This window comes from Hemiscyllium ocellatum, unplaced genomic scaffold, assembly GCF_020745735.1.
Source record: "Hemiscyllium ocellatum isolate sHemOce1 unplaced genomic scaffold, sHemOce1.pat.X.cur. scaffold_1326_pat_ctg1, whole genome shotgun sequence".
In the NCBI taxonomy this organism is placed as follows: domain Eukaryota; kingdom Metazoa; phylum Chordata; class Chondrichthyes; order Orectolobiformes; family Hemiscylliidae; genus Hemiscyllium; species Hemiscyllium ocellatum.
Genome location: NW_026867742.1, coordinates 1 through 12,882, shown reverse-complemented (window position 1 = coordinate 12,882; position 12,882 = coordinate 1). Strand labels below are relative to the sequence as shown.

The 12,882-nt window shown below is 57.0% G+C and overlaps 1 protein-coding gene across 1 annotated transcript; it reads left to right on the top strand.

Annotated features, from left to right (window-relative positions):
• Positions 1-964: 964 nt before the first annotated feature.
• LOC132809646 (EGF-containing fibulin-like extracellular matrix protein 2) lies at positions 965-12,833 on the top strand (the record flags this gene model as incomplete). The annotated part of the gene is made up of 7 exons (XM_060822586.1): positions 965-1,287; positions 4,107-4,280; positions 6,023-6,071; positions 8,476-8,724; positions 9,911-10,033; positions 11,167-11,283; positions 12,664-12,833. Coding segments are annotated over exons 2-7 (789 nt in total), but the record flags the coding sequence as incomplete, so codon positions are not given.
• Between the last annotated feature and the right edge of the window lie 49 nt (positions 12,834-12,882).

Sequence of the window (12,882 nt, the reverse complement as noted above, 5' to 3'; positions counted from 1 at the left end):
CCACCCCCCACCCAGGACTGACCGCTCACTCTGTGCCTGTGTCTCCCACCCCGGGACTGACCAGTCACTCTGACCCTGTGTCCCACCCCTGCTCCAGGACTGACCAGTCACTCTGTCCCTGTATCCCCCCACCCTGGCTCTCACCGGTCACTCTGTTCCTGTGTCCTCCTCCATGGAACTGACCGGTCACTCTGTCCCTGTGTCCATTGCCTGGGACTGACCGGTCACTCTGTCCCCATGTACGCCGCCCAGGACTGACCGGTCACTCTGTCCCTGTGTTCCCTGACCCTGGGACTGACCAGTCACTCTGTCCCTGTGTGCCCCCATCCCAGGACTGACCGGTAACTCTGTCTCTGTGTTCCCTGACCATGGGACTGACTGGTCACTCTGTCATTGTGTCCCCCTGCCCCGGGACTGACCGGTCACTCTGTCCCTCTCCCATTTCCCTGCCTGGAGCATCGGAGGCTGAGGGGTGACCTTATAGAGGTTTATAAATTATGAGGAGCATGGATAGGATAAATAGACAAAGTCTTTTCCCTGGGGTGGGGGAGTCCAGAACTAGAGGGGCATAGGTTTAGGGTGAGAGGGGAAGGTTATAAAAAGGATCCGAGGGTGTTGAAGAAATTTCCCAAACTTGGCCACTCAAGGTCTGAGTCCAGAGAATTTATTCAACAAAGTGGCAATGTTTCCACACAGAGGGTGGTGCGTGTGTGGAATGAGCTGCCAGAGGATGTGGTGGAGGCTGGTACAACATTTCAGAGGCATCTGGGTGGGTATATGAATAGGAAGGGTTTGGAGGGATAGGGGCTGGGTGCTGGCAGGTGGGACTAGATTGGGTTGGGATATCTGGGCCGAAGGGTCTGTTTCTGTGTTGTACACCTCTATGCCTCTCTGACACTGCCTGCCCTCTCTCTCTCTCTGCCCTCCTCCACTTCCTGCCTCTCTCTCCCTTGGAACAGGCTCCCATTCCTCACGGAGTTAAACAAACACAGAGCACAGTCCCTGCCTCCCAGACACTGCAGCGTAGGGACGCTTTGCTGCTCTGACATCTGTTATTAGCGGCGTGGAGTCAGACCTGAACTGTGGCAGCTTGGCAAACAAGGGAGGAATTCTGAGCTGGAGAGAGAGAGAGAGAGAGAGACAGAGAGAGAGAGACAGTGTGTGTGTGTGTGAGAGAGAGAGACAGTGAGAGAGACAGTGAGAGAGATTGAGACCCTCTGAGAGATCTAGACAGGGTTTGAGCTGATTCTCTACCCTGTGTCGCTGATCCTGCAAAGCTTCCTCCCGGTGAGTAAAAAGGCGCTCTAGCTGGATTAAGACAACTTCTTCTGTCGTTCCGGGAAAAGTTCACTGCTTTCTCCAGGGGATCAGAGGGAGGGAGGGGGCAGAGGGAGATTGCAAGGCCTGTGGGGAGTGGAGGTGGGAGGGAGACATACACACACACACACACACACACACAGAGACACAGACACACACAGATACACATAGACACACACACACTAAGACACACAGACACACACTCAGACACACACACACTCGCACACGCACACACACACATGCACACTCAGACACACACACACTCGCACTTACACTCAGACACACACACACACACAGACTCACACACACACACACACACAGACACACAACACACTTAGACACACAGACACACACACACAGACTCTCTCACACACACACACTCATACACAGACACACACACACATGCACACACACTCAGACACACACACACTCGCACACACACACGCACATACACTCAGACACACACACACACACACACACACACAGACACACACACACTCACACAGACACACACACACACACTCACACACTGAGATACTGCCTCTGTCAGTGCTGCCCACATCCCTCCAGTTCCCCTCAGCAGACACTCACTGGGAGATGCAGACCCCCCCTCCTCTCTCTCTCTCTCGCTCTGTGAGGAAGGAGATCAGGTTGGAACCAACACACTGGTCTCTCGGTTAAAAAGAAAGTACATCACCCAGGTCTCCCTCTGAGGGAGCGATCCCATGTGTGTGTGTGATTCGCAAAATGTCTGTGTTCTTTGTAAAATGTCAGGTGTAAATATTTGCTTAAATTCCTTCCGCTACCAAGTACACATTCTGCAGAATTTAACCCCGTGCTGTCCCTGTCCTGGGGAGTGTTTGATGGGGGACAGTGTAGAGGGAGCTTTACTCTGTATCTAACCCCATGCTGTCCCTGTCCTGGGGGTGTTTGATGGGGGACAGTGTAGAGGGAGCTTTACTCTGTATCTAACCCCGTGCTGTCCCTGTCCTGGGGAGGGATTGATGGGGGACAGTGTAGAGGGAGCTTTACTCTGTATCTAACCCCGTGCTGTCCCTGTCCTGGGAGTGTTTGATGGGGGGACAGTGTAGAGGGAGCTTTACTCTGTATATAACCCCGTGCTGTCCCTGTCCTGGGGAGTGTTTGATGGGGGGACAGTGTAGAGGGAGCTTCACTCTGTATCTAACCCCGTGCTGTCCCTGTCCTGGGGAGTGTTTGATGGGGGACAGTGTAGAGGGAGCTTTACTCTGTATCTAACCCCGTGCTGTCCCTGTCCTGGGGAGGGATTGATGGGGGACAGTGTAGAGGGAGCTTTACTCTGTATCTAACCCCGTGCTGTCCCTGTCCTGGGGAGTGTTTGATGGGGGACAGTGTAGAGGGAGCTTTACTCTGTATCTAACCCCGTGCTGTCCCTGTCCCTGGGGAGTGTTTGATGGGGGACAGTGTAGAGGGAGCTTTACTCTGTATCTAACCCTGTGCTGTCCCTGTCGTGGGGAGTGTTTGATGGGGGACAGTGTAGAGAGAGCTTTACTCTGTATCTAGCCCCGTGCTGCCCCTGTCCTGAAGAGTGTTTGATGGGGACAGTGTAGAGGGAGCTTTACTCTGTATCTAACCCCGTGCTGTCCCTGGGACTGTTTGTTGGGGGACAGTGTAGAGGGAGCTTTACTCTGTATCTAACCCCGTGCTGTCCCTGTCCTGGGGAGTGTTTGATGGGGACAGTGTAGAGGGAGCTTTACTCTGTATCTAGCCCCGTGCTGCCCCTGTCCTGGACAGTGTTTGATGGGGGACAGTGTAGAGGGAGCTGCACGCTGTCTGTAAGTGTGTGTGTGTGTGTGTGGGTGGTGAGTGGGACAGTGCTGATGATGAGCTGAGTGCTGTCAGCCTGTCCTGCTGGTCTGAACTTGCCCCAGGATTGGAACCAGACGGGGAATCGCTGCTCATTCAGCATCAGCTCCACTGTGTCTGCACCGTCCCTGAGAGACTGGCATTAACAGGCAGTGATCTGCCTGGGTTACACATGTACCAGCCTGTGTTTGAGGGAGTGTCTGTGTCTCTGTGTGTGTCAGTGTCTGTCTGTGTCTGTGCCTGTGTGTGTGTGTGTCTGTGTATATCTGTGTGTTTGTGTGTGTGTGTGTGTGTGTGTGTGTGTGTCTGTCTGCGTGCTTCAGGGAGTGTGTGCGCGAGAGGGGTGGGGGTTTGTGAGAGGTGGAGGGTGTGAGAGGGATGGAGGGAGTGAGGGGTGGGGGTGTGAGGGGTAGGGGGGTGTGAGGGGTGGGGGTGTGTGTGGGGTGTGTGTGGGTTGAGGTGTGTGTGGGGTGTGTGTGGGTTGAGGTGTGTGTGGAGGGTGTGTGTGGGGAGTGGGGGGGGTGTGTGGGGAGTGGGGGGTGTGTGGGGGGAGTGGGGTGAGGTGTGTGTGTGGGGTGTGTGGGTGTGTGTGTGTGGGGTGTGTGGTGTGTGTGGGGTGTGTGGTGTGTGTGGTGTGTGTGGTGTGTGGGGTGTGTGTGGTGTGTGGGGTGTGTGTGTGTGTGTGGGGTGTGTGTGTGTGTGTGTGGGGTGTGTGTGTGTGTGTGGGGTGTGTGTGTGTGTGTGGGGTGTGTGTGTGTGTGTGGGGTGTGTGGGTGTGGGGTGTGTGTGTGTGTGGGGTGTGTGTGGGGGGTGTGTGGGGTGTGTGTGTGTGTGTGTGGGGTGGGGGGTGGGGTTGGTGTCAGGGCTGGGAGATGGGGACAAAGGGCTGTGTCCGATTCTCTCGCCCCTCCTCACGTTGTGACCCGCGTGTTTTGTGTTTTCAGGGTCCGAGGCGATAACCTGTTACCCCGCTCCCCCTCCCCCTCCCCCTGCTGTCTGACCCATCCCCCTCTCCCCCTACCCCCCTCGAGGACACCATGTTGACCCTGACCCTGCTCCTGGCCCTGACACTCCCGCACCTTCACACTCAGCAGGTCGACGAAGCTGTCAGTTACACGGTAAGAGACCACGGGGACAGGGTAGGGGCTGCTGGTATGTGTACGGTCCCAAGGCCCACACAGAGTCTGACCCTCCGACAGTGCCGCACTCCCTCAGCACTGACCCTCCGACAGTGCCCGCTCCTTCAGCACTGACCCTCCGACAGTGCCGCACTCCCTCAGCACTGACCCTCCGACAGTGCCCGCTCCTTCAGCACTGACCCTCCGACAGTGCCCGCTCCCTCAGCACTGACCCTCCGACAGTGCCCGCTCCTTCAGCACTGACCCTCCAACAGTGCCGCACTCCTTCAGCACTGACCCTCCGACAGTGCCCGCTCCTTCAGCACTGACCCTCCGACAGTGCCCCACTCCCTCAGCACTGACCCTCCGACAGTGCCCGCTCCTTCAGCACTGACCCTCCGACAGTGCCCCACTCCCTCAGCACTGACCCTCCGACAGTGCCCGCTCCTTCAGCACTGACCCTCCGACAGTGCCCGCTCCCTCAGCACTGACCCTCCGACAGTGCCCGCTCCTTCAGCACTGACCCTCCAACAGTGCCGCACTCCCTCAGCACTGACCCTCCGACAGTGCGGCACTCCCTCAGCACTGACCCTCCGACAGTGCCCACTCCCTCAGCACTGACCCTCCGACAGTGCGGCACTCCCTCAGCACTGACCCTCCGACAGTGCGGCACTCCCTCAGCACTGACCCTCCGACAGTGCCCACTCCCCCAGCACTGACCCTCCGACAGTGCGGCACTCCCTCAGCACTGACCCTCCGACAGTGCCGCACTCCCTCAGCACTGACCCTCTGACAGTGCCCATTCCCTCAGCACTGACCCTCCGACAGTGCGGCACTCCCTCAGTGCTGACCCTCCGACAGTGTCCACTCCCTCAGCACTGACCCTCCAACAGTGTCCATTCCCTCAGCACTGACCCTCTGACAGTGCCCATTCCCTCAGCACTGACCCTCTGACAGTGCGCACTCCCTCAGCACTGACCCTCTGACAGTGCCCATTCCCTCAGCACTGACCCTCTGACAGTGCGCACTCCCTCAGCACTGACCCTCCGACAGTGCCCGCTCCCTCAGCACTGACCCTCTGACAGTGCCCGCTCCCTCAGCACTGACCCTCTGACAGTGCCCATTCCCTCAGCACTGACCCTCCGACAATGCCTGCCCCCTCAGACCTGAACCTATGACAGTGCCCACTCAGTACTGGCCCACCAACCATGTGACGCTCAGTCATCACATACTCACTCACATGTACTCACACATACATTCGCTCTCATACACACACACACAGACACACACACAGACACACACACACAGACCGTTAACGGTGTTAACGCTGTCTCTCTCTCTCACTCACACACACACACACACACACACCTTTAACGGTGTTAATGCTGTCTCTCTCTCTCTCTCTCACACACACATACACAGACCGTTAATGGTGTTAACACTCTCTCTCACACACACACACACAGACCGTTACCGGTGTTAACGCTGTCTCTCTCTCTCACACACACACACACACACACACACACACAGACCGTTACCGGTGTTAACGCTGTCTCTCTCACACACACACACACACACACACAGACCGTTAATGGTGTTAACGCTGTCTCTCTCTGTCTCTCTCTCACACACACACACACACACACACACACACACACACACACACACACACACACACACACACACACACACACACAGACCGTTACCGGTGGTAACGCTGCCTCTCTCTCTCTCTCCTACAGGAGTGTACTGATGGTTATGAGTGGGATTTCCAGAGGCAGCACTGTCGAGGTAGGTCTGACCCAGCACTGTCACCTTCCCGCACGGTACCAACCCCCCACAGCATTAATTAGCTCCCCCCTTCACCTCCCATGTCCAGGGTGAGGCCATTCTGCTCCTCCTCCCCGAGCTATCTCCTTGGGAACAGCTGTCCTTTCCCTGATTACCTCATTTTTGGAAATTCCTGTTGAATTTACCCTCCTCCCTTCTGAGTGTCTCAGATCCCACCAACCTCAAATACACCATTCTCCCCCTCTCTCGGGTTCTGTTCCCCATTCTCTTCCAAATGTGTGTCTCCGGTGATCCACCCTCCTGCCAACTGGAATCCTCGTTGGCCCAATCCAACAGCCCCTTCCTCATTCTAAACATCTCCATCCCAGCTTCCCTACCTGCTCCTGGGGGCAAAATGGGGGTGATTCCAGTGTCTCTGCACGATCCCTGACTCCCTCTTGCCTGGCCCCATTCTCCCACAGCCTCTCCCAAGGCCCTTGAAAATCCGTGCTGTCAGCCTCTGTAGGCGTAGGCCCGAAACTCACCCTAACCAGCCCACCTACTTCCAGGGGGATGTAGTCCAGGGGGGCGCGAGGGGTGGTGGGGTGAGCCAGGGACTATGTCAATGCGGCAGCAGCTCACTTACACACTTTCCAACACCGTTTCCTCGCGTCTGGCAAGCCTGAGCTGGGTAGGCCGCAGCCTGGGAGGAGGCCGGGTTGGCTACAGAAGATGGCGGAGGCTGTTTGGAAGCCAATGGGAGGGCTTCGGGATATGCTGGGACTATTAATCGGGATGCTCCAGGATAATATTCTGAGGACTCAGGTTCCAATCCAATTTTAAACCAATTCTGGATTTAAGAGTCTAATGATCACCATAAATACATTATCGGAAAATCCCGTCTGGTTCACTAATGTCCTTGAGGGAACGAAGCTGCCATCTTTACTCGGACTGGGCCTACACGTGACTCCAGACCCACAGCGATGGGGTTGACTCAACTGCCCTCTGGGTGATTAGGGATGGGGCAATACACCCTGGGCCTAACCAGCGATACCCACATTTCATGACCAAATGTTTTAAAAATGCCCTTCAGGGAAGGAAACTGCCATCCTTACCCAGTCTGGGCCTACACGTGACTCCAGACCCACACCAATGTGGTTAGGCAGCATGGTGATTCGGTGGGTAGCACTGCTGTTTCCCGGCACTGGGGACCCAGGTTGAATTCCACTCTTGGGCGACTGTCCGGGTGGGGTTTGCACATTCACCGCGTGGGGTTCCCTCCGGGTACTCCACTCTCCTCCCACAGTCCAAAGATGTGCAGGTTAGGGTAGATTGGCCGTGCTAAATTGTCCCATAGTGTCCAGGGATGTGCAGGTTAGGGTGGGATTGGCCGTGCTAAATTGTCCCATAGTGCCCAGGGATGTGTAGGTTAGGGTGGATTGGCCGTGCTATATTGCCCCATAGTGCCCCAGGGATGTGCAGGTTAGGGTGGATTGGCCGTGCTAAATTGTCCCATAGTGCCCAGGGATGTGCAGGTTAGGGTGGGATTGGCCGTGCTAAATTGTCCCATAGTGCCCAGGGATGTGTAGGTTAGGGTGGATTGGCCGTGCTATATTGCCCCATAGTGTCCAGGGATGTGCAGGTTAGGGTGGATTGGCCGTGCTAAATTGTCCCATAGTGCCCAGGGATGTGCAGGTTAGGGTGGATTGGCCGTGCTATATTGCCCCATAGTGTCCAGGGATGTGCAGGTTAGGGTGGATTGGCCGTGCTATATTGCCCCATAGTGCCCCAGGGATGTGCAGGTTAGGGTGGATTGGCCGTGCTAAATTGTCCCCATAGTGTCCAGGGATGTGTAGGTTAGGGTGGATTGGCCGTGCTAAATTGCCCCATAGTGCCCAGGGATGTGCAGGTTAGGGTGGATTGGCCGTGCTAAATTGTCCCATAGTGCCCAGGGATGTGCAGGTTAGGGTGGATTGGCCGTGCTAAATTGTCCCATAGTGTCCAGGGATGTGCAGGTTAGGGTGGATTGGCCAGGCTAAATTGTCCCATAGTGTCCAGGGATGTGCAGGTTAGGGTGGGTTGGCCGTGCTAAATTGTCCCATAGTGTCCAGGGATGTGTAGGTTAGGGTGGATTGGCCGTGCTAAATTGTCCCATAGTGCCCAGGGATGTGCAGGTTAGGGTGGATTGGCCGTGCTAAATTGTCCCATAGTGCCCAGGGATGTGCAGGTTAGGGTGGATTGGCCGTGCTAAATTGTCCCATAGTGTCCAGGGATGTGCAGGTTAGGGTGGATTGGCCGTGCTAAATTGGGGTGGATTAGTCAGGAGTGAATGGAGGGTAATTGGGTTGGGGGGATGGGTCTGGGTGGGTTCCTCTCCGCACGGTGTCTATGATTGTGAGTTTTGTTTTGATGCTTCCCTCCGCAGACATTGACGAGTGTGAGACCATCCCCGGGGCGTGTAAGGGCACCATGAAATGTTTCAATCACTATGGAGGTTACCTGTGCCTCCCTCGCTCGGCCTCGATCATCACCCACAACGACGTGGGTCCCGATGGACAGGGGGGTCCGAACCCCCCACTCCCCCCGGACGCTGCCTCTCATCAGCAGCCCCCTGCTGGGGGCTCCGGCCCCTGCTCGCAGGGGTATACCCTCAACCAGGAGGAGCAGTGCGTAGGTGAGTGAAGCGTCACTGGGGAAACGGCGCTCGGTCACCGAGGCCTCGTCCAGAGACCTCGGAATGTCCTGCATTGCTTTAGCGCCCTTCACAAGGGTCAGGGCTGCCCCAAAGCGACGCAGGGCCCTCAAAGCCCCACCCCCGGAAACGCAGTGAGCCAGAGGCCCACTGGTCCTCCATCTTGCCTTGGCCCATTGGCATGCTGGGAAAGCCCTGTCGATGTCCCGATGTCACCTCTCCTGGCTCTCCCCTCGCAATATGAAACCCGCGGCTGTCCAACCCTCCCCCCCTCCCCCCACTGGGGTCGGGGGGAGTGTCAGAGGGCCAAGGAGTAGGGGGCAAATCGCCCAATCAGAGAGAAACTGATCGAAGTTGGGAGCACAGCTCTTAAGGATGGTGACCGTGACAACGGCCTTCCATTGTCGGAAAACCCCATCCCTGTTCCCTCAACGCCCATTGGGAAATCAATCATCCATAAGACATAGGATAGGAAGTAAGGCCTTTCGGCCCATCCGTGACCAGCCTGGCTTCCCCTTGCCCCCACACCCCTCCCAGCAATGGGATTCATTCTTAATGGTTACCCCCCTCCAAAATGGCGCGAGAGAGACGGTCAGCTCAAGGGGCGATCAGGGATTGAGGAAGGGAGAGTGTCTCACCCTCCGACAGTGCCCACTCCCTCAGCACTGACCGTCCGACAGTGCCCGCTCCCTCAGCACTGACCCTCCGACAGTGCCCACTCCCTCAGCACTGACCGTCTGACAATGCCCACTCCCTCAGCACTGAACCTCTGACAGTGCCCACTCCCTCAGCACTGACCCTCCGACAGTGCCCGCTCCCTCAGCACTGACCCTCCGACAGTGCCCGCTCCCTCAGCACTGACCCTCCGACAGTGCCCGCTCCCTCAGCACTGACCTTCCGACAGTGCCCGCTCCCTCAGCACTGACCCTCCGACAGTGCAGCACTCCCTCAGCACTGACCCTCCGACAGTGCCCGCTCCCTCAGCACTGACCCTCCGACAGTGCCCGCTCCCTCAGCACTGACCCTCTGACAGTGCCCACTCCCTCAGCATTGACCCTCCGACAGTGCCCACTCCCTTCGCCCTGACCCGTGGCCGGAGACACTGGGCTGATGGTGGATGGAGCAGCACAGTCTCTATGTGCCTGACCTTCTGGCTTTGTTCTGACAGACATCGATGAGTGTGAGCTGGACATTCACAGCTGCCAACCCAGTCAGGAGTGCGTCAATACCGATGGTGGCTTCAAATGCAAGTGCCCAGAGGGGTACCGCCTGGTTGGCACTGAGTGTATCGGTAAGTTCACCACCTTCCTAGCTCTGTGTGTGCGTGTGTGTCTGTCTCTGTGTGTGTGTATGTCTGTGTGGTGTGTGAGTGTGTATGTGCATGTATGTGTGTGCGTGTGTCTGTGTGTGTAGACGTGCTGGGTGACCCTGGCATTAGCATGGTGGCTGATTGGTTCACATTGCTGCCTCCCAGCACCAGGTCCTGGTAAACATTCCAGCCTCAGGCGACTGGAGTTTGCACATTCTCCCCCTGTCTGTGTGGGTTTCCTCTGGGTGCTCCAGTTTCCTCCCACAATCCAAAGATGTGCGGGTTAGGGTGGATTGGCCGTGCTAAATTGTCCCAGAGTGCCCAGGGATGTGCAGGTTAGGGTGGATTGGCCGTGCTAAATTGTCCCAGAGTGCCCAGGGATGTACAGGTTAGGGTGGATTGGCCGTGCTAAATTGTCCCATAGTGCCCAGGGATGTACAGGTTAGGGTGGATTGTAGGGTGACAGGGAACGGGTCGGTGGGGGTGGGATGCTTGTTGGGGGATTGGTACACACGTGATGGGCCAAATGGCCCACACTGTCGGGACTCTGTGATACCCCTCAGCCTCCGACGCTCTGGGGAAAACAGCCCCAGTGTATTCAGCCTCTCCCTGTCACTCCAATCCAGGGCAACATCCTTGTAAATCTTTTCTGAACCCTTTCAAGTTTCACACCATCCTTCCTGCAGGGGGGGAGACCAGAATTTAACACAGCTTTCCAAAGATGGCCTAACCAACGTCGTGTAGATCCACAACATGACGTCCCAACTCGTATACGCAAGGCTCTGACTAATCCAGGCTGGTATGGTTCCCCTGCTGGGACTGAAAGGTATCAGTGTCACCCCCAGATGCTGAACAAAGCCTGCGTCAGCTCTGTCCTGAGAGGGTAGCTCGGAATTAGGGAGAGGAATTCAGAGGCTGGTGTTCCGGGATAAGCAGAATGGGCACACTCTGTTGGAACTTTGGGGAAAACGTTCCGAGATAACGGGAGAGCATTCATTTCACTCGAAGCAGCGAGGGTGAGGGGGTTTGGGAGAGGGAGCAGTGGGGAGAGAGAGCTCCACCTGTGACCCGTCACTGTCTGTCTGTTCACTCGCTCCCTGCCTCTTGTCTTACAGACATTAATGAATGCCGCTTTCGATACTGTCAGCACCGATGTGTGAACTCCCCGGGCTCCTTCACCTGTCAGTGTGAGCCTGGATTTACGCTGGGTCAGGATAACCGCTCCTGTGTTGGTATGTCCCGCACTCTCTCTGCCTGTGTGCTGCAAGCTTTATCTCTGACTCTTGCCCCTTTCTCCCCCCTCCACTTTCTCAGTCTCTCACTCTCTCCAGCTCCATCTCTCTCTCTGTCCCTTTCACACTCTCTCCAGGTTTGTCTCTCTTCCTCTGCCCATTTCGCTCTCCCCCCCCTCCCCTTCTCTCTGTCCCTCTCTCTCCAGCTCTATCTCCCTGTCTCTAGCTCCCTGTCTGCCCCTTCCTCTCCCTGTCTCTAGCTCCCCCTCTGCCCCTTCCTCTCCCTGTCTCTAGCTCCCCCTCTGCCCCTTCCTCTCCCTGTCTCTAGCTCCCTGTCTGCCCCTTCCTCTCCCTGTCTCTAGCTCCCCCTCTGCCCCTTCCTCTCCCTGTCTCTAGCTCCCCCTCTGCCCCTTCCTCTCCCTGTCTCTAGCTCCCTGTCTGCCCCTTCCTCTCCCTGTCTCTAGCTCCCTGTCTGCCCCTTCCTCTCCCTGTCTCTAGCTCCCTGTCTGCCCCTTCCTCTCCCTGTCTCTAGCTCCCCCTCTGCCCCTTCCTCTCCCTGTCTCTAGCTCCCTGTCTGCCCCTTCCTCTCCCTGTCTCTAGCTCCCTGTCTGCCCCTTCCTCTCCCTGTCTCTAGCTCCCTGTCTGCCCCTTCCTCTCCCTGTCTCTAGCTCCCCCTCTGCCCCTTCCTCTCCCTGTCTCTAGCTCCCCCTCTGCCCCTTCCTCTCCCTGTCTCTAGCTCCCCCTCTGCCCCTTCCTCTCCCTGTCTCTAGCTCCCTGTCTGCCCCTTCCTCTCCCTGTCTCTAGCTCCCCCTCTGCCTCTCTGCCCCCTGTCTCTAGCTCCCCCTCTGCCTCTCTGCCCCCTGTCTCCAGCTCCCTATCCCACATTCTTCCTACTCTCTGGGTCAGGGCTGTCCTCCTGAACTCCCAATCGGATTTCTCGGTGTCTGCCACACATTGACGCCTTCTGCTGATGCTTTTCCCCACAACAGGGAACGTTCTCTCTACGTGCACTTGATCTAAACCTTCCCACAGGCCTCGAATGAGTCACTGCTCAGCCTTGGCTTTACAAGCTCCAGCTCCTCAATCCTTTCCTGATCCATGTCCCCCCAACATTGCTGTATTGTCCTCTTCAGTCTCCTCTGCACCCTCTCCAGGGCCTTGATATATCCTCTTTATAATAACGAAGACTTTCGGACAGGATTTAAGTGTGGTCAGACCAGGGGTGTCGATCTGACATCCTCACATTCCAGTCAGGTCCTGGTTGGGGGTGGGAGGTGCATGTGGGGTGGAGGGGGTTTGATCCTGGGGGGAGCTGACGGAGGGCAGGAACAGGGATCGGTGACTCGTGTCTCACCCCCCTCCCCCCCCACTCTGTTCCAGATGTGGATGAGTGTGCGATGGGAGCACCGTGTGAACAACGCTGCTTCAACACCTACGGCTCCTACGTCTGCCGCTGTGAGCAGGGCTACGATCTCTCCGACGATGGGCAGAGCTGTAAAGGTATCAACTGGGGGAGGGGGGGGGGGGGGGGGGGAGACACCAGATTACAGGCGGGGGGGGGAGAGAGAGGGGGGACAGAGAGGGGGGGAAGGGGGAGAG